Raw genomic sequence first — 25277 nt, 5'->3', positions numbered from 1 at the left:
TAACCAGTCTTTTTAGACCTTAATGAGTCTATGACTCTCCAAAACAGCTTTGACATTGCATTTTGACAAAAAAGGCTGATATTACAGCTCAGTTTCAGTAACTGATAATGTATGGAGAAGCACATTGTCAGAGCATGATATGCCCCAATGTATTAATGCCCCAGTGCCTCCATGAATTAATGCTTTGAGGATGTGTCATGTCACTGGAGAATGCAAACTGCAAAGCATGAGGTCAGATTTAAATGAGTATTTCTGAAAGCTAGACAAAAACCATAATAAAAGCATAAGTAGCATTCCTGTTGCAGAATGCAGGGTTAACTTGCAAAAACCTGACCTCTGGAGATCCCTTCCAACCTCAACTCATGCTACACTCTGTCCACTAATACAACATTTAAAGACTAAACAGATGTTTTGGGCAACACCATTTATTACACAATAAATATACCTCATAATCTGTCGTGATTTGTACAGCTCCATCATGAATTCCTTCAAGTTCCTTTGCTGTTAGATTTACTCTGAACACTGCATAATAGCCTGATGCGAGGATCACCTGTAAATTGTAGAAAACATCACCAATGTATTCCACGAAACAAAAAGAAATTTCACTAAAATCAGAATCAAAATCCATTTAAAACTACTGTCAGTGATAAACACAGAGTTCACATATGTAACTGCCTAACACAAAAATTATCTATTCCTTGTGGTGATAAATTTCCACTCATCCCAGATGAGCATCACCTGAGGGTATCCAGATTGGTTAGGTTTGGAAAGGGTGAACTTCAGAAACAGCAATTTGAATACAATACCACTCCTTAAAATAAATATTGGAGGTCTACATGCTTTATCATATTCAACTTCAGACAAAAATTAAGAATTCTTATCTCTCCTCTGCTAAAATGAAACTGAAGGAACTTGTAGAGGTTTGTCTCTTTTCTCCCCTCCTATATCTAGCTTTAAGCAATGGATTCAAAGGTTTACTTACCGAAGACTGATCAGATGCAGTAGCATTTTGTAGTTCTTGGTGATTTGCAATTATTGTTGTTCTGTTTCCTTTTTCAGTTGTTAGAAGTTCTACAGCCAAACCATCCCCTATAATATGCCAACTTTTTATAGCCAGCTTAAAAAGAACAAAAGGTACTGTTTTCAGTAACAACTTTTATGTAAATTTTTAAAAATATAAACTAAAAATAAATGCATCCTCACCTCTATTGGATTGCTGTTGATGACCGCAAATAAAATGCTGGTAGCTTCTGTTGCACTCAATATGCCAAAATCTATAAATCGCTCCTCAGTTTTTGGAGACAGTACAAAGTACTAGAAAGATTGATAAAAGTATTTTAGCATAAATGAAATATAAAGTGTGCTCAAACTCTAAGCTCATTAAAAACCACATTAATAATTTTAATACAACACTATCATGAAAATCTCAAAATTCTACATTAATAAACTTCCTATGTAAAACTAAAGATTTAAAGGGAACAAGAAAGAATTGTTCAGCAGACACCAAAGTAGAATAAAGAACTAAAGAGTCCTAGGAAGTCTGCCTCTAATTAGACAGAAGTTGCCAAAAAACAAAAAGGAAGATACTTACATCTAGGAATCCTGTGTATGCTCGGACAGGTAGGTGAAATTTAGAAGCATTGGTGATTAGTAGGATATTGTTGTCTATGTGAACAGATGATGTGGAAGGCATAAAATGAAGTGTAAAAATATATCGGGATTCATTGGGTGGAATTAAGACTGGTTTACTGAAGTTCTGGACCTAGATCAGTAAACAATTAAGACCAAGGTTACAACTGAACAAAGTGCATCACATTTACTAATAAGTAAAAGCATTCACTGAAATGGGACTTACTTTAAACATTGGTTTTGCTTCTTCTGGTAGTACAACATCATGTATAAGGACTGCAAAACTGAATGTGTTTGTTAGATAGATCAGTCTTTCCACAGAATCAGCAGCATTGTCACGGATGTGAAAGAGTGTAGCAGCATGATCAAATCCTAAATAACTATTAAAATAAAACAGAGTAAAGAAAATAAAGATTTTCCTCAAAGTGTTTTCCTTACACAAAGCCTAGAATTATTTCAAACAGCTAAAGGTACATACCCCACTGCATGCTGAAACTGTATTATCAGCACTATAGGAATGTCAATAACAAAGTAATTCAAATAAGAAAACATGTAACTGAGAATAATAGGAGGACTAAAAGGAAGCATTGAAGTATTAAGAAAATTTGCAAATCATGTGTATTTTTTATTAGCCAAATCATGTGTCTGCAGCACAAAAATTCTGATAAGGTAAGGTTTCGTTTGTTGGCCATTAAAATAGTCTGCCAGTTCTGTTGATAAAAAAGCACCTCATTCAAAATGTTTTTAAAGTCAGCTTAGCAATACTTTGTAAATAAGTAACAAAACCCAGGGAAACAGTGTTCTCCCAAAATTTCGCTTAAAACCAAAAGTACTTTCTCTACCCTTACTTCATATATAGCAATAGAACAGTGAATGCAAAAGCAGAAATATTTCCAGTACTGCATTTTTAAAATGGCTCATCTGCAGTTTTCAGCTGCTCTTAAAAACAACTCACTAAGGTCAATTTTAACTCAAGCCTTGAAACCAACCTATTAATGGCTAAGACCACCTCATCCATTTGCTTACAAACAGGAATATTCCCTTCTAACTTAAAACATTTGAACTGTGTTCAGCTACTGGAAGCTTACCCATCCAACACTTCTGCTTGATACGGTATTTCAAGTTTGGAATAGCTCTTCTCTTTTGCTTTAACAGTTATTTTCCCAGAAGACTGTGATGCTCTTTTTGCTTTTGATGCTGTACACATGAGAATATAAGAAGTTTGTTAAAAAAATTTATCCATTAAGTTATACTAGAATGAGTGGAAAAATAAAACCACAGAACTAGTCCAGAAATTAATTATCATAGAAGGAAAAAAGTGGAATTTAAGGGAATTTCAATAACCAAATTGACGTGGTGTAAAGTCTGTAAAACAAGATACCCCAATTCTGAAATCTTTCCATTTAACACAGTTAGATGACCTGCCTGATTTACTAAGCTTTTCTACAATAGGGAAGCCTGATTGTTGCTGTCGTATAAATAACCTGAACATGTCCAGAGGATAATTTGGATGCAGATGAATTAAAGTCTCCACTAAGAATATGGAATAAAACTATCCCTCCCCTGAGAGAAGAGAAGCCTGAGATGGCTGGGCCCCTCACTGAGAATTAGCAGTTGAGAGGATCTTTGGGCCAGAAATGTAACAACATCTTAATAATGAATAAATAAAAGACAAGTTAAATGTTAATGTTGAGAAAAGTAGAATCCATATAAGAACTCAAACTACACAAGCACCAAGAGTGATGCTAACAGATCTCCTCCAAGATCACAGAACAAGCAATGTTAGCCTGGTAGCAATAGTGCCAAAAAAAAAAAAATCAAGGTATTCAAATACTAATTAAGAGAAACCACCAAGCCCCTAAAGCCCCTGCATGTAATCAGGACAGCTGAAATTGCATATATTTAGGGCTGGCTGCTTCACTGATAAGAATTTATCAAGTCAATTCCTTAAACACAATAAGCAGCTTAACTGGGTATTTTTCCCAGGAACCACCATTCCTTCTAAGATGTACCATATGTTAGCCAGTAGGTCCTCATATAACAATTCCCATTAGCTTCAAAATCTGAATGTATTATCACCTCAGATTGACAGAATTCATCTCTTTCAGAATTTATGAGCTAAAATGTACTTCACTTGTTTTAGAAACCATGAGCTATTAAATTTCTAAAGTGCTAATCCATAAATGATAATAAAAATAAATTCTTTCCTTTTTTTCCATGCAACTTTTAAAATTATGTCTACCACAACTATTGCATGCATAAGATTCCATTTTTAAGCAATCCAGGCAGAAAGACTTACAGCACCAACTAGTATCTTAAAGCAGTAACATCTGAGTAGTCACCACCATTCTAACAGTTGATTAAAATCTCTATAAAAACAGAGGTGCCTTTCTATAAAATGGCAGCATAGTATTTAAAGTCATACTATGTAGGAGAAAAACCATAGAATACCAGTTTGGAAGGAGACCTCAAGGACCACTCGGTCCAACCTTTCCTGGCAGAAACACAGTTTAAACAAAATGTCTCAGTACCATGGCCAGATTGATCTAAGTGCCCAACACTGAAGAAATCACCCCTTCTTGGGGAGATTATTTTAATGGCTAATTGTTTTCATTGTGAAAATTTTTCTTCTTGTGTCTAACTGGAATTTCCCCAGGAGTAACTTGTACTTGTTACCTTGTTTATTAGAATTTCTCAAAACCAAATGTCTGTTTAAAATAAAAATACATTTAAATAATCAGAGCCTTAACATAAGAATACAGTTATGTTTATTAGAAAAATTAAAAATACCTTCTCTTCTCATCTGTATTTACCAATCTAAGATAGTTGTTGATCATGAACAAAGACAATCCTTTCAGAAATAACTGAAGTTCAGAAGAACTGTAAGCCTGTTCCAGGTAGGAAAATCCCATTTTCTTCTCAAAATTATAAACAGTGTTTTGTTAAGACAGTGAAAATAATCAATGAAAGTTCAGTAAGTTTTCAGAACCACTTGACAAGTTCTAAGAAGAGAGGAGCAGTACTTACCATCAAAGCTAATGCTTGCAACTTTGGTATATTTACTTTCAGAGGCTTTTAACGTAACAGGCTTGAAATATACTGTTATCGCTTCATTCTGTGGTGTAGGTCTAACACTCTGCAAACAATCAAAATATGAAGCATCTGTAAATTTATCATTGCTAACATGCTGTGAAGCCTTCATGCGTCTTTCACAGTGATAAAACTGCAGCTAGTTTTAACCAAGCTCTTGCAGGTCTGTCTTTCCTATAACAAAGCAGCATTACAAGCGGTTTTAGAATTTTTTTCAGGTCCTACAAATTACTCAGTCAACATACAGGAAAGTGGGTAACAGTGGGTTTTCCTCGGGGGTGTTGAATTAAGTGGCAGTATGGCCAGAAACCTATTAATAAAATAGAAAACAAATCTTATTTAAATTAAGATTTAGTTTTTATTCTTAATGCTGCAGGGCTACAATAGCTAGGCTATTTGTTTCTGGTGCAGTCGCTAACAAAGCTGTTAACTGACTTGTGCAACTACGAGAGAGGACACAGACATCTATCTCTATTGTTTCTAATCCCATGCTACATCTGCAGAGAAAAAATAACTAAGTGTAGAGACAAACATTTTGTAGATCTGTGATGACACTCATTCTACACTAACACTTCACAAGGTCACCCTTTACATTGGAGGATTTACTGTTTTAAACTAAAGGGAAAAGATAAATGGGCATCACCGGAAGAGCTATTGTGTCAGCCAGAGCTGATTTGTAGAGGTACTCATTGCTATACAGCAGGATAAGTGATTCCACATCCTCTGAAGACTCTCTATCTAGATTCCATGGAGAAACTGGGCATGAAGCATTTAAATGCTCTTATTCTTGTTTTGCTTAAAATTAGGATGCCTGCCATGAATCTTCTGCCACAGCTGTCTTCTCCTGCTTTAAGAACAGCTCAGCTGCTCACGTAGCAGCTGTTAAGCCACAGCAAATCACAGGATACTGAATTAAGGAAATTGAAATGAGTGCTGCCTTACCTTCTGCTGGGCTGCAGAGGTTTAGCACCTGTTTAGTAAGCAGCTGAGCCTTTCTTGGTCAGGGAGTAACAAGGCAGACAGCTAGTAGTACAAACCAATTACAGTTCTTCCAAGCCAAGCTGTGCTTGATTGTAAATTAAAGCCATAAAAGTGTGCATAAATAACTAAGTTCTGCAGACCACATGATTCTTTAGTGGGAACAAGCTGCAGCTAATGAATAATCTCTGTTACCTCAACCAGAAGTTTTGTGTTTTGGATTTATAGCATTGACCTTTGTCCACCACGATATCTGCATACATGGGGTGCAGATATTTGGTATTTCTCTTCGTAAGTCAATTAATAACTATTTCAATTTTCTTCTAATGAGATCCACATTACAAAACTAAAATCTCGACACATCTTAAAAAAAAAAAAGCCTCCTAAAGCAGATGAAATCAAGGCTGTGATAAAGTTCACAACTTCTGGATGACAGAGACAATAAATATTTTTAGATGCTCTTTTCACGCAAAATGCTTTCTTGAATTACTGGTTTGAAATAATGCTGATTTCATCTAGTAAATCGAACTGGAAACATTCAAAAGGACAGCCTGTTACCAGAAAAAGGGCAGGTTTCAGAGGTGCATCTCTTAAACCACAAGTGTAACAAACATACATGTATTTACTCAAAATGTCTACAGCTGGCAAATTTAGTTAAGGAAGGAATTTACACTGTTTCGTTGAAGATTTCTGAACTACATAATGCACATTTCCAATTGGTTGCTTGATTATATGCTATAAAGAGAAATACAAAATTAAGACCACTAGGGAAAAAATAAACATCCTTAAGAATCCTTTCAACATCACTTTCCTCAAATTTGAACCTATTTAAAATAAAGCTCAAGTAAAACCATTCCTGAAATATGCATTAAAAATCATCAACAAAATAAGTTCCATCAAGAGCATAATACCACCAATTTTCTCAGAAAAATTTACTAACAGCAACTTTTGTAGGGAAGAATGATTTTAAATAGACATGCTTCAGTAACACATGGCTCTCCTACAGAATGACCCACCCAAGATTCCTAACCCTGCTCTGTGAAGACACATTCAGTATTTATCATAACTGCAGAAAATTAAGACCTTAAATATTCTAAAGGACACAAAGAGGACTAAAACTTCATGCTTTTGCAGGAGTTCTTGAGAAAGACTTTGAAGGTTTGAGGACTCTTCGGCTACATGTACTCTAATAAACTAAAGAGTATAAGTTGGAAGACTGGCACATGTTCATATATACTGTTTAGCAGTCAGAAGGCTCCTGAACCTTGTTTTGTCTTGCCCACCTTTCATAGCCAAAAAAGCCCTGTGGCTACAGGTAGCAGATTAAGGCTGGTTCCATTAGTGTCAGAACCACCTCTGAACTGTTTTATTCTCTTTTACAGACACAACTGTCAGAAATTTCTGGGCCTTGTGTTTAGAGAAACACCTAACTAATTAAAGTTTACTTTCTCCATAAAGAATCATCCAGAACATGGAACAAACTACTACTAAACTATAATCCTTGATAATTTTGAGATGTGTGCATCCAGATGTGAAGATGAAGACACAACACAGAAGCAAACTACTTTTGTTACGAAAAATTAACACCTATTGATCCCTTTTCTAAAGCTGGGACAGAACTTAATACTTCCTTACACAAACATTTTTGTTTTCAAACTGATACCATTCAGCTTCACTAAGGCTGTCCCAAAATTCCTGGTTCTTCATGCATCAAACATGATCAGAACCCCAAGTTTTGAAGCATTCCTTTGCTTTTAGCAGTCAAACAGGCTTAAAGTGCCTTAAGGAAACACACAATTTTCATTACAGAGAAGAGATAAAACAGTGTTCAACAATCTACATTTACCAGGTTTTTGACAGAACAGCTTAACTGTTGCAGCATGACTAGTTTATCCAGTCATGAAATAAGCATTATTCCCCTTAATAATGAGACAAACCCTACAAAATACAGGAGATATTATAAGGAGTTTTAAAACTTGAAAAAGAAAATTACTTGCTCTTATCTTCCTCAACCAGTTTGTTGAACTATAGCATGACTAAATATTTGAAGGCAGAGCAACTACAAGTCTGGCAACAGTATTAGCAGTCTCTCACACACTGATGACCTGAAGATACTCAGTTCTTCCAGCACCCAGCTTAAACGTATGCTAAATATAGCCTTGGCCTTTTCTTCTGACATTAAGATGAAATTTCTCACACAGCTCTGTCTCAGTACTTCTAAACTAGCTCTAAAGGGTCAGAAATCTAATTGTCAAGCTTTCCTAGAAGTAAGCTATTCACCAAGTCCTTTCTTGGTGAAATTCTTTACTCTTGCTTTCCACTTTGAAATTCGTTGACTGACACAGCAGTAGAAATTCACAAAGTGCTTCAAAAGCTAGAAAGGTTACAAACTTCCCAACAAAGCTGTCCCTTAATGAAAAGAACAATTCACCTGATGTGCCATGTGATACACTGAAAAACACATAATGTCTGGACCTGTGTGGTAACTTTTTCCTCACAAAAGTGAGTCCCAAAGGCTTTAAAAATACCAAATCAACTGCTTTGATACACAGTAAAAAAATAATTTCTCTGGAAAAGTTTTGTCATGACATGTATAATGGTTATCAAGTAACAGCTTTCCATTAGATTGGTATTTATGGTCTACAGCCCATAGTCCAAAGACCATAGCTTAAAAAAAATGGATGGGCTTGGGTCTTTTTTTAAATGGAGGAGTATGAATTAGGCACTATACAACCATGTATTAGAACTGATGGTCTGAAAATATGGTTATTTGCATTGTTCACAGCAAGTATATTACACACTTTAAAAATAATAATAATAATAATAAAAAACCTCAAACAAGCAAACTGTCAAATCTAAGAAGATAAACATGCAAATATAGCTGGAAAAATAATTTACTGAATTTACCAACCCTCTCAATGCAAAAATCATATATAGGTCTTCTTGGTTTTTAAACTCTCTATGAAAGTTGTGCTATAGCTTACAAAGCTATGATTGCAATAGGATCACCTGATCTCATTGCAATAAGCATCAGAACCTCAATGAAATAAAATCTTTTTGCACTATACTGTAAGTTTCTCTTGTTTGCAGTATACCATAAGTTTCTCTTGTTTTGAAAATTATTAGTGAATAATAGCTTAGCAAGCACTGCAATGGTCTACTGTCACTGTGAAAATTTATCTTCATCACTAAAAATGCTTCCTGTTCCTACTTTAAATTCATCTAGCCTTAGTTTCCAGTATCCTAAGATTTTGCTAGATCTCTACTATTAAAACACTGTTCTTCATAGTTACAGCTTCAAGCTTTATAAACATAGAAATGCTCTCCAAAATCTCAGTAAGGAACCTTTGCCAATCCTTCAGTCATTATTCTGGCTCCTCTGGTTCCTTTTCAACACTTCAATACTTTTTGAAGTGCACTGGGACAAGGTATAGCTAGCTACACAACTAAATCTGGAAAAGAAGGAAGACAGGAAGGGAAGAAGGAAGAAGTGAGAAAAATAGTGGGCAATGAGAAAAATCACACAGGAAAAAGGTATGAATGAACAAAGGCAGACTACCAGACTAGTGCCAAAATTCTGAAATAAAAACAGAAAGTAGAAAATCCAAATGCCAGAAGTCTGAAGCTGGCTGCACTTCACATTCAGCTCCAGTGGTCTTACTGCAAAGGGCCCTAGATTGTTTGGGTTCTTTTGTTATTTCAAGCAACAAAGCAGATAAGCTCAAGAAAAAAAGGGTAACTTTACAGGCAGCTCTTGAAAGATACACTTTGCTTATCTTAAAAAATTATGTTGGGGAACAGCTTTATATGATGCATGAATGTGATGAGGACAAAGAATCTTACAGACTCTGTATTAATCTCTCACCCACTGAACATGAATGACTGTTCTCAAGTATAAAAGTTTCCAAACATTCAGATATTGCAGGTACAGCCTAAAAATGCTCTTCAGAGCATTCAAAGGAGACTATGATGCAAATTAATTTTAGCATGGATAAAAATTATTTGCTCTGCTTTTAAGTTACATTTTCAGTCACACATTACCTAGCTTCTAATTCTGACCATTACATGATAAACCTGTGAATCATCCATTATTATGAGAAAAAATAAATCCATGTAGAAGTTTCAAACTGAAAGAAATCAAACTTACTGTAATTGGCACATCTTTTGTTCCTGAATTTAATAAATGCAGATTTAAAATTTTTGGCAGATCTGTTAAAGAACAAAAAACACTGTCTATTAGGCTATTTTAACACATGAATATAATATAAAGTAATTTACACTAGCTGGTTTCTTATATACCTCCACTGTTCAGTGTTAAAAAGTAATACTAACATGACAGAACAGCCAGTCAAAATAGCTAGTCCCAAGAATCTGACACAAAACTGCCTTTTTGTGTATTAGTAGGTATTACATGCTTCAGCTTACTACTCACATTTCTAACACATTAAGAAGTGAACAGGCTAAAGACACTCTATCAATGACTTTCTCAGATGCACCATGTTCAGACGAAATTACTCTTGAATATCTTTACATGTTCAGTAGAAATTATGCTTACTTGAAAATCTTTACATGTTAAGGAAGTAGCATGGAAAAGTTCTTCAGAAGCTATCTTTTTTTAGATAAACAAAAAATAAATACTCTTTTTCATCAGCAATTAATCCCTCATACAGTTTCAAGAAAAATCTCTGGTTTTACTACTTTCTGATATATACTTTTTTATCACTAAACAATATTAACGTTAAATGTTAAGCCCAAATGTGTTAATGACAATTTAAACAGTGTCGGAAAATTATTAAGTCTTGCCCAGAAGTGAAGCAATTTTTCACAAGTTCACAAACTAATTGAACCAAAATGCTTTTCAGACTAAGCCATGTGCAACTGTGCAACATGAACCTTACTACTGTACCTACAACCTGGTATGTAAACTACTGCTTGCTTGTACACACCCCAAGTACTCTTGCATCTATGCATTATTGTACCCCACTGTTGATATCTATCTTTTTAAAAGCATCATTCCACAAGCAACCCTGAACAGCACAAAGGCACTGGGCTTTCCCCACCCTATTTCTCATCAATACTTTGAGAACGGAAGACTAGTTTACCTTGTGTTCGTAGTGTACCAAAATCTAGCATTTCTGTTGATGAATAGATTCCTGGTGCTTAAAAAAACAACCAAAAAAAAAAAATTTTCTTATTATACTAAGTTAATTAATTTGAATAATTGAAAAAAATCCCCAACCAACACAAAGCAAACCCAAAAATCAACAAAACCCCAACCACTCTTTCACAAACCTGTTGTAACTTCTACTTCAACAGGCAGAATAATAACTTCTGTGTTGTCTGAGGCATTTGTTTTTATTCTAATGAAGGCTGTATGATTATCTGCTTCTCTTGAAGAAAAGCTGGCTCTCATCACTCCTTTTGTTTCATAGGGAGGTATTTCCTGATAAATTATCAAAGCACATCTATGAGAGTGCAGTATTTACAAAAAAAGCTGTCACGCCAAATAATTACAACAGAAGCATTGAATATAATTGTGTAAAGAGAAAAAGCTACAGTAGCAGGAAGAGACAGGCTTCATATAACTAAAATTACCATTACATTTATAAAGGATAGTTGTAATAATCTAATATGACACTGATTAAAACTAGGTATATGCAAGAGAACTTTCATATCCCAGTTGATTAAGTTAATTCTATGATTCTAAGTTTTACGTATTCAATTTGTGTTAAAAAGACAGTAGACTACATTAGCAGAATCTGGCAATAATCAAAAGATATTCAGAAAAAAGGTTGACAGTAATATCAAATATTGACTTTGCATACTCTACGTGTTTTTTCTCCAAAGCAAATACAGGCCATACAGTTTCAGTGCTAAACACAAACTAAAACAGTGCATAACTCCATGCAGCCAGAAGCTTGTGGAGCTCCATGTTTATTAGTCACCATGTAATTTACAAGAGAAAGTAAAAACTTATTTCAGTTGCTGTACCATGCCTATTCTATCAGTTCTAATCTGCATTCAGGGTTTGAAAGACATCTCTTTCTGTATTTTCTGAACACAGCTGCAGCACAAGACTAACTTCAGCACTATAGCTGAAATACTAACATCAGATTGTCTTTCTCATCACATTACAGAAGGTCTGAGGATTGTATTTTTGGTTGGTTGCTTGGTTTTTGTTTTTAAATAGAAGATGAAAACCTTGACTAGAAATTTTCTAAGGCATAATGACTGCAGATGTATATTTTGAAAGCTGTGAATATCAAAGTAAGAAGATTTCAAGTTCTGTTTTCACACACCCAACATAATGCAGCCATTCATTAGGGTATCAAAGGATTTGATCTGACTCTTCCATATGTGTAACTAGGGGATCCAAAGTTGGTCAGATCAAAAAATACTCCTGCATATGTAGCCTGCTCCATCCAATCATTCAAGTATTTGGCATCAGAGCAATCTTTTACAATTATGTATATCCATATGTCAAAGTATCATCACCATATCTCAAGTAATTTCTGCTGTTTTGAAGCTTTTTCTAACTGCAGTGCAGCTCTTGACATAACCAATACAGTGATGTATCTGTGTGTTTCCTCCTACTGGTTTGATTGCTTAAAACTGCCTTATTGTTTTGAAATACCAATGGTTATATGAAAATGCATACCAGTGGTAATGGAAATAGATGGATAGAGGAAACAAGAGGATTAGTCCTTGCCAGACACTGGAAGCCTTCACGTGAGAAGCTGAAAAGCTTCATGCTCTGAAAAATATCCCCCTTGAGTTCTCCTGACAACCAATAAGGGGATATCTTTAGAAGCAATGCAATTTGACCAAAGCAGTGTCTAATGCAGGCCATGTTTTTTTTAAATACCAAAATCAACATTAGGACATTAATGTTTTAAAATCAATTTTCATGTGAACATCTAACCCTCGGTATCTGTTTCCACTGCCTTTTTTAAAATGTTGTGATCTGTGTTAATGTTTATTTCCTTGAAACTTTTGTACCTAAAACTAAAATTCTGCAATTCTGATGGACTTTTCTCTAGAAAAGGTAAGAATTAAGAATTGTGATTGTCCTCTGTAACTCACTTGGAAATACCCTCTTAAAACAAATATAACTGCCACATTACTGTAATTATACACTTGAGCAAGAGACAAATTTAGGAGCCCAATGGCTCTGAAGTCTCTCCTAGACCAAAAACCAGTCATCAAAAAATCAAGCAATACTAACTGAAAAGGATTTTGTATCTAGCTGGACATTACCAGTGGTGTGACATACAGCATGGAGCCAAGAACTGTACCTTCAGGGTGCTTCTGAATTTTATTTCACTTAAAGATATCAGTAAGTGTAACTTCAAACCAGACTTAATGAGTCAGACCACGAGTTCATCCAATCCACCAGCTTGTCTCTAGCAGCAGACATGATGAGTAGGGCATAGCTCCAGGGCATGCATATAGGAGTATTTTCCACAAGTTTCCAGCCACTCTTAACTCATGATCTAGGGATTTACTTCAGCTACACACACTGCTGTTTTATTTAGTCCATAATATATTTTTCTTCCCTATGTTTTTTTAGCTTCATTTTCAACCCATGTGTGCATTCATAGAAATTTGCAGGAAGGACTTTCTAAATTGAAAAACCCCAGCACCACCAAAAGAGCCAAGACAATTAAAATAAAAAAAAAAAACAACCCAAAAAAACCTCAAACAAACAACAACCAAAAAAAAACCCAAACCAAAAAAACCACAAAACAACAACCAACCGACCTAACAAAAAAAACCCCAAAAAAACCCCAAAAAACAAAAACCCTAGCCAACATACCAAACAGAAAAACATGTATATTTTTTCTGTGGGTTAGATCCAGCTCACAGGCCTCCAGGACTGAAAGATCAGGTAGGTGTAATTCATTCTAATGGGAATAATTTTATTCTTCACATGTCAAAACAGCACAGCTCAATACATATGGCTTATCTTAATTAAACCTTTCATTCAACTCCTACTACCATAATATTAACAGATCCTGTTATTGTTTCCATTTTAATGGCATATTTTAAATTATTACATGACAAGACACAAAGTTAGTAAAAAAAAAAAGCCCAAAGCCTAAGCTCATATCAAAATAAAACCTCCCAAACAAGTACAATGAATGCTGCAAGATGTGACTACTCACCCACAGCTTTCTTGTACCTCCCTGCTGACCTGTTGGAAGCTCTAAATGGAGATCACCTCCACTGGAATACATTTCTACCACCTGAGGTGGGTAACAGGAAAATGTTAGCATTCAGCCTTAAAGGGATCCTGTTTACTTACCAGGTATTATCATGGGCATAGGTTAGTGACTATTTGACCACTGGAATGCCTTACAAATTCACTTTAATGCTGATGTAGCCATTTGCTAGTGCTACATTTTATGTGCTTTCTAGAGCAGTTTACTATTTGTGAATCACTTAACAGAATCAGAATTTGGTTAGGTAAAGACATCAATCCTGCCAAAACATAAGAATAGTTTCCAAGACTACATACTGGGCTATACTGAAACGACACCTTATGCTGTGCAAACCAAACAGAATGAAGCTAAGAGGCATCACTGGATTAGAAGATCTGTTTGTTTGCTTCAGTATTCCTCCTAATTACCAGTAAAGTTTAAATCTTTATTTTTCAGTAATTACAACCATTTTAACAAACTGAAATGTCACTGAAAAAATCTCAATTAAGGAAATTAAGAGATCTGCAATTATAATCTAAAATGTCTACAACTGATTTGCATTTAAGCAGAAAAAAAATCCTGAAATATAAAATACATGACCTCAAATAGCTCTAAAGTTCAAACAGAATTTTATGAAGTACATAAATCAACAAAATTTCAGTTTAATACCACTAATAAACAAACATGATTTTTCTCTTATGCTCACCTGCAAAGGTTCACTGTGAGGGTTATGGATATTTATTATAGGAGAGAAACTGCTATTTACAGGAACTCGTGCCCCAATAAATGGGCGCAATCGATAGGGGTTCGGAACTCCAATGCCAAACACCTGGTTCAGAAAAAGAAACACAAACTTAAGTATTTGTATGTAATTGCTGCAGAGCCTAACATGCATATCCATTTTAGCATAAAGTCTTTCTTATTAGATTTCTAGTATACTTATAACTGAACCTTTAAAACCAGTATTATACTAAAGCTCTGAAATAAAGAAACTGGTTTAGTTTGCAGCTAAAGGCTATTCCTCATTTCTACTACTTACTTACATGTATACAAAAAAACAATCAAAAAAATCCATCCTTTTTTCTGACACTCTGGAATAGTGTCATAGATAGATAACAGCTAAAGGCTAATGAATATGAAATGTTCCTTTAATCATATCATTATGAAACTATCCATACTGGGAAGCATTTTTGTTGTTGTTTGCAAAACATTTTCATGGTAAGAGTTATATTCTTTCAACAAGAGAATCTAATTTTTCACCTTTCAGTCTCTTCAGACTCATCTGTCTGAATTATCTTTCTGAATCTCCAGTGAGTAATTTTTTACCAGCTTAATGAATAATATTGTCTTGCCACTGGATCAGATAAGTAAAGAGTTAAATTAAGGATGAGCTGGATCCCTACAAGGAGCCACTAAAATAACACACACAAACAAAGGTACTGGGAGGATTTGAAATCCTATGTAATTTCATTGATCTGGCTTATAGTACTGCCCTACTGATCCTTGCAATGGTGTATCCGTGTTACAAAAAACAACAGGGATGGAAACTTCTTCAGCTGGGGTTGGTGGAAAAAAAAAACCAAACCAACACCCCACCACTACCGTGCAAATATCCTTGGATTGTTAAGCATCCCATAATAGGTACTGCTTTGCCTCATTCACACTTCACTTTTCTGAAAAGCATTCTTTAATTCTCTTACCTGATAAGTAAATACCCCATGATTAGAAGTGTTAATAAATAAAGTGTTCTCTACATTTCCCACTACTCTTGCGAGGAAAACTACATCGAAGGATGTATTCCCTCCTGGAAGAATTTTCTGGAAAAAATAAAAGCAAGAAAGCAGGGGGATAAGCAAAACTGTTTACTGAATAAATTGCATAATGCAGATGAACAATAGTTTTTGTGATGCAGAAATCCTCATGTGTCCTTTGCGGAATATTGACATTAGAAAGTCAACTGCAGATTTGGAAAGAAAAAAGTACAACTTTCAAACAAATGAAATATGTGAAAAATGAATTAAAATAGCAATAATTTCAAACTATTATCTAGTGCAGGATCATATTTAATTGAATTTTTGCACCAAATTGTGAATTTAGAGTTCAGCTTATCACAAAAATATTTTAGACTAACAGCTCAAAGGTCACTGGAGAAATGCAACTGCTACAAGACTTCCATAAATGTGACAGGCTGCTTATCAAGACAGGTTTTCTGAATTTTTTCATGTTTATGTGGCTCTTGCTAAGCCACAGGCCCTGCAAATGAAACTGAAAGTAGAAGACTCTATCTGATAGCAATGTGGTTAGGAGTTAACCCTACTGACAACATGCTTTCAAACGTGCAAGTTCCTGTATCACAATTACAGGTCTAAGTACACTGGAGTGACTACTGCACATTAACACCACTTCACGTGACTTAGAATATTCAGAAAATTTATAGGAACAGTCTGTTTCTGTAAGTGCTCTGAGGAAATGTACTAACGTCAGCAACAAAAGAGATCTGCTGTTAAACCTTCAATTATCATATATATTTCCAACATAGTCAGGACTCTGTGCTTCTGTGCTCAGTTCAAATTTGCTCTGACATGAGATCAAGAATTGCAGGATCTTAATACTTCTAGGTATGTAATTACTGAAGTAAGGCACTCTTTTATTTTGAGAAAGTAAAAAAACTTACCCTATTTTGGAAAAATGATGCATGAAAATGTGATGTTGTAGCAGATATTGATACTAATGTAATTGTTTCTTCTGAGCTAGGGTTATGTAGGTAAACTTTTTCCATTTTTGGCATTCCAACTGGCCTAGAGACAGAAAATATTTACAAAGAATTAGAAATCGACAATAAAGCATTGGACTCTCTTCTGATTATACCAGATAGGAGCATAAACGTGATGAATACTGATAACAGAGCTTTGCATGTAATGCTTTTCCATTATTTTATTGCTTACTTTTCCTGAAGGTTAATCTAATATTGCATCACACTTATGAAATTCTATTGTGAGATTTTTACTTCAGAATGAAAAGAAACAAAGTTTTCTATTCCTATGCTAGAGCCTCTACATAACTACCTTAAGACAAGGTGTACACAGCAACTGAAAATAAACAGAACACATCCTAGCCAAAAGTCTAAATGCAAATTTTTTTTCCGTAAGAGATTGTAAGTTGTCTTGCCCAGAACCCAGAATTGGTCTGCTATTATATTTTATGATATGAACTACAGAATTAAATATGCAGACATGTACAGCAACAACTATTTTATTTCTATATTGTATTTGAATTCATACCTTAAGCAAAAAAATAAAGGCTTAAGATAAATTCTAGAATTTAGGAACCCTAAAAGATGGGAAGTCACATAGTCAAACAACTGCTCAATCTTTCACTAACAAGACATGCTAACAAATTTATTTGACACAAGCTTTTGGCTAGTTTCTTTCTGCTTACAACAACAGAGGTGATAATAGATGCTCCAGTTTCAGCAATTACTTTTCCTACTTTTCTGTCTCTTCAAAATTATTTTCATGCCTTTTAACATTTTAAGTATCAGCACGAAAGCACTAATAAAGTGTGCAGTTCACAGATTAAAAACTGCTGCATTTTGAATTCTGGAATTCCAGACAGTTAACTCTTAACTTTCAGTTTACATGTAGTCCATGTAGCACTCTTTCCCATTGTCACTTGCTCCAAACACTGCAAGGACACCAAAACTACAGATAAGAATTACTACCTGTAGTACTTGCAGTGATGATTATCAGAAACAGGCAGCTGTTCTGCCATCCTCCATTAACCTTAACAGACCATATTAATATGTGCTATTGCAGTCACAGTTTTTCAGCTTAGAGGGAGTGTGGAATATATCTTAACAGATGAAGCAACATAACTCTGTTGCAAATTAAAGGTTCCATTGAATGGAGAATTTAGTGACAATAAATTATGCCACAATTTACAAAGGGATAATGGTTACAGAACCCCCTAAGCATGAAGCAGATGCTAAAGACCATGTTATCAGTTCAAAGACACAATTATTAACCATAAATAAATGACTAACAAAAATATATCTGCCGTCTGCCACTATAAAATTCTACACTTGCTGAGTTCACCTAATTTCATGTCTCCATCAGCAAAAACTTGTTCTTGATCCTTCTTTCACTGTGAAAAAATCTCACTTTGACTTCTCTAACTTCACCAGTAACAAAGACCACAATTTCTCTCACCTTTCAAAACCTGTACAAAACGAAACATCCAAGTTAAGCCCTAACAAAAAATATTTTAATCTCTTGCTAGCATACATAAGGATGTCAGAGAAGGAAATAGCTTATCAGTTGTGACATCTTGCATTAACTACTGTAAATGCTACACTGTTGATCAACAGAATTCAACAGTAAACCTAGGCACCAGTAAACCTAAACCTATTCTTCTTTTGCTAGGAAAAAGCTTACCAGATCAGAGGAATGCAAGTAAGAGCCAGCCTTCCAAATTTCCACATTTCTACCCTCACTTTCACCAAAAATCCCACCATAAAAACCAACATGCAAATTCACAACCAAAAAAGTGTCTGCTGATAGGGAGTTATGTAGCACACCCTGAACTATGAACGCACTGCTTAAAACACTCACTGACATCACTACAGATGGCCTTGAGTATTTTATCTGCTTGGTAACTATGAAAACCAAAAGCTTCTATACCAGTCAACCTTTTTGCAGCAAATTCCTTGCTTAGACAAAGTGGTCAAACCTTAAAGCAGTACCCAGATTCTACCAACATCAATTTTTTTTATAAATAGGGAAGAAATAAAAAAGTCAATCTCTTCCAACACTGAAGAAAGCTCTTGCAGCCTGAGGATCAGCTGTCTGTTCCCTAGTTCTCAATACAATTTTTCACTCTCCTTAGTGGAAGACATGCTCCCAGTGCCTTAGTGCAACTCCTTTGATTGCCACAGTGCAGTTTTTGGGTACTTCTCTTCCCCACAGCATGTTCAGCAGCTCATCAAGAAGGGGAAATCATCCTCCTACTCTGTAACAAAGTGCACGAATCACTCTTGAGTACTTAACAGCAAAAACTAGACTCAAATGGAACACTTTCTTCCAACCACAACTGCAAGAAGAGAGAGATGAGTAGATTTTAATCACTGTATTACATGTGAGAAATGACATGACTAGTGTATCATCTGTGATCTCTAAAGAGAAACAGCTATGTACTGAAAACTGAAGATTAGAGTAGACTTCAGTGACACTTGTGATGCATTGTGTGAAACATCACAAGCCAAGAAAATGATCTTGAATAAACTGGCAATAGCAAAGCACCCATCTGCTTATGTCAGAAAGATAGTTTGCAAATAAAATTCATTAGCCATTAAATATTTCAAATATTAACAATTTTTAAGACCTTTATGTTTTTCCAGTTCTGAAAAGAAGGAACTATACATCTGTTAGAGAGGCTCAAATCTATAAAAACAAATTGGTTAGGAAACAGCCATGACTAACACCACAGCTCACTAATTTCATATTCCAGACTCAACTACCACAGTATAATTATAGGTAATAAAGGCAGGAGGAACTATAAAGGAATTCTGATGTTAGGACTTTGATTTACTTTACTCTTTTGCTGATCATTCCGATTCTGAAACAATGTGTCTGGTTTTACATTTGGCTGAGATACAGCTTTCCTTATATTCTTTAAGTGTGATGTTACCCAAATATAAGGAAAGAGGACCTCATAAACCTCACCTGTTTTTTCTGCCATCAGACATGGTAAAATCCAGGTAGAACAATGTGCACTAGACACCTCTAACGAACTTGCATCCCAAGCCATAATCTTATAAGGGATGCTCTTCAAACTGCAAATTATCAAACCACAGCAATCTGCACAAGTATAGTTGTAGCTGATACCAAATTTTAGAGCAGAATTTCCCACAGCAGTTACAGCTAGCACTTTTAATTGTGTGAAGCTGGTGTCTATACCAGCTTCACATGAAGCTATCAAAATATATAAGATTTTGCTCCTGATTCTTTGTCCCTGCACAAAAAGGTCAACCTACACTGATAAAAAACATGATACCATAACCTGGGCAAGAAGATGCTAATTAACAAGGGTGAGGTGCCTAGTCAAATGTGTAAAGAAGCCCGTGTTAATGTTCTTTACTGCTGCAACTCAACTCTTTTCAAAGCCTGAGTTAGCATCCGCAGTGTATTGTAAGCATGTCCTTGAAATAGAATTCATTGCTGTTCCAGTGATCAAAACGTAGAATATTTTAACAATGAAAATCAGCGCTTGCAAATTTTGGGGAGACGAGTCCTTGAGTTACTGGTCCAAAATTGACTTGCAAAAATATGTAGCTACTCATTATGAGGCAAATACAAATTGAGAAAATGCCCTTTTGAAAGAGCAGTTAATTTTTTTTTTCTTACTGCATATAGCTTAAGCACCTTTATAAAATGCTCGCTTGATTTATAAAAATTGATACAAATCTATTACTGAAAAGCAAAATATATTAATTTAGCAGATACATTCTCCCTCTTCCATCCTTTATTCTTTCTAATGAGACTGGAGAGAGAAACAAAGTCAATCACAAGCTTCCTAGATACATTTTTTGAAATGCTGGGAATATAGGTAAATATACTCAATATTCAATTCTGGTAAATTCCTCATGCATTTGAGAATTTGACATGTTTTTAACCCATGTAATTTCTTCATTTAGCATCTTTAGCAACTGTGGAAACAATTGTAAAACTTGTTGTCAAGCAACATATCAGAAGTGCCACAAGGGTTAAATCACTATCCTATCATACAGTAACCTATCACACAGAGGTGAATAACAGATGCCTAGAAGGCAGAAGAGTAATGTGTAAAGCTTACAAAGTCATGTGCCCTGGACTCTTCTAGGCTCAGGAACTTCCTGAACCAGTGAAGACAGTTCTCCAGCCAGAAGATCAGACTGAGCAAGCTCCAACAAAAAAAACTTGGGTGTTGACTTGTAACATCCAACTACTTTTAAATTAAAATAAACAAAACCAGCTGTCTTACGAGGTTACCTCCAGAGATTGAAAGAGAATGCATTTTGTGCCCCATTCTGAAGAAAATGTTAGTTTCCTTAGAGAAAGGAAGCCTGCATCATGTACAAAACTAGAGAATTAGTGTTCTTCCTGCTTCACACAAAACCAGTTGAGTGACACAGGCAATTGGCTTCTTTACCTGAAGTTAAAAGTAGCTGAAGCACATACATTTGCATTCTCAAATATGTTGCCAACTCAGAAAAGAAAAAAAAACACAAGGGTTTTGGTTTCATGTATGTACTAACCTATAAATTAGTTGTTTCTTAGCTTCTGGATTTCACTGACTTTTAACAGAGGAAGTTCTTTGACATTAGACTTGACAAAAAGTTGGTGTCAAGGTAACATACTAAATAGAGCAAGTGCCCCATTTTAAGTTAGGAATCTAAAGATTCCATGCAACAAAATCACGCCTTTTCTAAAGAGTTCTCAAAACCACATATACAAGTAGAAGAGTTTATCCAACCATGTCACCAAGTGTGATTGGAATGAATCTAGGAGTGTAATGAACTTTCAGCAGCATTGTGCAGTCTAGCATGATATGTGAACAAAACCTGAGGCAGATCTGGTTGAAATGTCAATTTACTGTCAACAATTTCTCACATTCAATAAACTCCAAGGGAAATGAAGTTTCCTTTAGCAACATTTATTTAAAAATCCAACAGTCTCAAACTCACATATTACAAGTGTATCAAATGTACTGTGCAAACATTTGGATACACATTATAGGCAACTTACTTTTAAGTAAATGTACTTAAAATGTAGGAAAAATAGCGATCTGAATAAATTCTCTAGTTGCTAAAATTCTTCACTATTTTTTGTATAAGAGATTAGAGTTCATGAAGAGAATAGACTATTTTGCTAAACTTATATCAGCCTTATATTACTTCAAGCAACTCCCATGGCTTTAAGGATATTTGTATCTACTGTATATCTAGTAGATGCAAACATTTCACCTATAGCTCAGGAAAACTTCCAATAGCTAAACTGTTAACAATATAATTTCTCCATTCCCTTACCATGCTAGTCCTCCCCTAATTTTTACACCAGTCAAGCCTAACAAGGATATAAATCCTTTTACACTGCAGTACAGCACATTCATGTTATGCCCTCACTTTCTAAATTCCCCCTTTTAATTTGTCTTCTTGATCTTATAGTTCATGTAATCAGAAGAATAACTATAGGCAGTGCAGTCTAGATTCAAAGGGAGGTATATTAAGACAGGTTTAAAATGGGCTGTATTTTCCAGATTTTTACCCATTCTAACACTACCCTGTCCTTAAAGTAAAGCATGTCCCTTACGTTACTTAGAGTAAAATAAGGTCTCCACACCTGCAAGGTCTCAATATTTGAATACACCCAAGCAATTGCTTTCAACCCCAAGTTAAGTTTTCATAGAATATCCTGCAAATTCTAGAGCTCACAAACAAGAAACATGAAAACATTACAAAAATGCTCTAATCAAAGCACTTCAAAGGAAATGCAAAATTATATTATCAATATAAAACTGAAATAAAGAATTTCAGAATACTGCCCTACCAATGAGAAAATTTTGTCTGAGAATTGGACCTTGCTCAAATTGAATGAAGCAAGAACCTCTGTTCACCACAGAAGAATGTTGATCAAGAATTAAAATATTACTATAACCAGAAGTATAATTTCATACAGTACCAATCATTTCTATAAAACATAGGTAGGATGTCAACTTCATCTAAAGTATCTCCACATTTTAAAAAAAAATTTGATGAGCAGTTCTAGTTTATATTGTGGTAGTATCCTAAAATACTCAATACACAAGTGCTCCATTATCAAAAGGTACCGCTATAAAAAAATTTAGTTAAAGAACTTAAACTTCACTTTTGATACTGTCAGAGCTGAATTAACAAAGATGAAGGCAATGTATTGAGATCGGTGAAGAGACACATTTTCTCACAAAGTAAGTGCAAGAACTGAATAGAAACTGCCCTGTATTAGTTTTCTTCAGCCTTCATCCTAGGTGGCCATCTGTAAGATCTTAATATGAAGACCTGTCTTAAACACAAAAAGTCATACAGATAATGACTGTTCTGACAGAATAGCCTCTGAGCAACAAGCTCCCAAAGCTACAGGGAATAACATGATTATTTGTAGGTTAGAACACCTCAGTTATTCCCACTTAACAACAGGGGAGAGTAACAGTTTAAAAGAGAGAATACAAGGAACAGAATGCTGGCAAAAAAAAGTCAGCTAGTTGTGGAGCTGGCTTTAGGTGGAAATTTTTTTCTTGTTTTCTTTAAAGCCCTGAATCTCTGATATTCAGGATGTTGCAGAATTTACTCCAGAAAAACATGAGTGCTGCTTAAGAAATGTAAGAAAGAGGCTTACACATTAAATATCTAAATGAGTATTCCACATTTAGTCCAAGTAGTCCCCTGGCACAACAATATGGGAGAACCTGCCTCAGTTCTATCCCATTCCCAGAGGCTCAATGTATACAGAGAACATTTGGGATCTCTTCAAATGAGCTAAAGATTTGCATATCCTAACCTACAGCATGCATTTCTTTTGATAAATGTGATATTACCTGAACTACCTTCAAAGTGGTAGAATATGGTTTGCTTTATATTAAAACAGCATTTAAAAGCCCTCCAACTGTTAAAAACCAGAAGTAAAAGACCATTGCAATCTCAGCTCCAGGTGGAATACAGGAAGCGTGTCTACAGCACATATTTATCAACTTAATACTGGTTTTGATTTTCTGAGATCCTTGGATAAAGTAACTTTTATTAACAATTATTCCTGCTTAAGTTGGCTTGTTTTTGAAACAACTGATTAAACCCACACACTCGTAACACACCAAAAATGTCATGGGAAGAATGGCTTGACTTATAACTGAAAATAAATATTACATCTTTCTTTAGCCTAGGTATGATACATGTTGATAGCTCAGCATAAACATGAACTTGGAACAAGTTTGGTCTACTAAATGCTACATGCTACCTATTAACAAAATACCCTTTGGAAACAGTTCTTATTCAGAAACCAAACATGCATTTTATGCCTTTTCTAAAATGCATTAATAACAAAGACAGAAAACCCAGAATTTGAATGTGAAAACTCTGATTTAAAAGGCAAAAACTCAAAAGCTTAAATCTGCATTATCTGACTTCCAAGGTGTTTGGCACCTGCAGCATGTTCCCACCATAAGGCTGAGTTACTCAGCATTTCTCAGAATTGGTTGACAGATTTTAAACTAAACTTTTGGACTGCATATCTAAACCTTTTAGAAAACTGCTCTTGGCAACTTATTTAAGGTTTTAATAAATCACAAGAGGGCCGCTGCCTGAGACTACAACCTAAATGACAACAGATGAATTCATGATATGCAGCTACCAATAAAACCCACCCCAACCAAAGAAGGAACACATAATGAATCAAGATCTAACACACAGGCTCCTTATTTTAATTGACAGACAGCAATCCTTCAGTGCAGTTTGCATGTATCGTACAGAGCCATTCTCAAGTAAGAGATTTGTGATACTTTTAACACTGTATTAGATCTACACTGTTTCTTCAGTGCTTTTAGCTTTGACAAGAACAGCTTATGTAAAAAGCTAAAATATAATGAAGAATGACTTAAAGTATTTATGGTACTGTCTTAGATCTACTCGTGGCAAGGGAGAAAAAATAATCTTTGGAAGTCCATAAAACAAAAAATAATGTGTAGCTTTCTTCAGAACATAAGCATGCAAACTCTAGATAACCTTTAAAAGTAGCTCAGAAAACATCAAATTTATTCATAGAAAAAGCTGCATAAAATACATCCCCAGTATCAAAGTCTGGAATTACTATGAACTGAAAACTTCTACAGTTTTTAAGAGAAAATAACTTAAACTCAAATCAATAGGTAAGTTTACAATAGCTCTAACAAAAAGCACACTGCTCTACAAGTTTGAATTCATACTGCACTCACCAAAATAATTTATTCACTACAACCTAATTTTCTTGTAGTGGAGATGCAGTGGAGTAGGGCTTACCATGAAATATTTTGCCATTCAGTTTAGAAAACTCAGTATTCTCTTGTCTAGGACTGGATACTGACATCAGGAAGAAAAACAACAAAATCACACAACATCAAAAGCTAAAAGAAAATTTTAATGAAAAAAGAGGGGGCAGAGTGACGTCCCGTCTTTAATCAGAAGCAAAGACAATTTTGCTAGACTGAGTACAAGTAAGTTCTGTAAAATGAGGCATTTTCATACAGCTTTGTTATTTAGTGACATTTACATTGGGGTATTTTTGTATAGAAGTGATTTCTGGAAAGCTACTCTGTGCAAACAACACACAGTTATGGCTT

At 35.0% G+C, this 25277-nt stretch overlaps 1 protein-coding gene across 1 annotated transcript in view; it reads right to left on the bottom strand.

The window, feature by feature from the left end:
* Positions 1–25277, bottom strand: part of TMEM131 (transmembrane protein 131) — a 92755-nt gene that overhangs the window by 29754 nt on the left and 37724 nt on the right. The window contains exons 5-18 of the mRNA XM_021546692.4: positions 16573–16696; positions 15599–15715; positions 14605–14727; positions 13863–13943; positions 10990–11140; positions 10800–10856; positions 9845–9906; positions 4657–4765; positions 2718–2826; positions 1856–2009; positions 1592–1762; positions 1204–1314; positions 983–1117; positions 446–550 (exon numbers count right to left, since the gene is read on the bottom strand). Of these exons, the coding sequence (XP_021402367.3) occupies positions 446–550; positions 983–1117; positions 1204–1314; positions 1592–1762; positions 1856–2009; positions 2718–2826; positions 4657–4765; positions 9845–9906; positions 10800–10856; positions 10990–11140; positions 13863–13943; positions 14605–14727; positions 15599–15715; positions 16573–16696 (1609 nt within the window). The remainder of the gene's footprint in view (positions 1–445; positions 551–982; positions 1118–1203; positions 1315–1591; positions 1763–1855; positions 2010–2717; positions 2827–4656; positions 4766–9844; positions 9907–10799; positions 10857–10989; positions 11141–13862; positions 13944–14604; positions 14728–15598; positions 15716–16572; positions 16697–25277) is intronic.

Source organism: Lonchura striata, chromosome 1 (assembly GCF_050655825.1).
Source record: "Lonchura striata isolate lonStrDom1 chromosome 1, ASM5065582v1, whole genome shotgun sequence".
NCBI lineage: Eukaryota > Metazoa > Chordata > Aves > Passeriformes > Estrildidae > Lonchura > Lonchura striata.
Note: the sequence above shows the minus strand (reverse complement) of the source record. Positions and strands in the feature narration are given on the sequence as shown.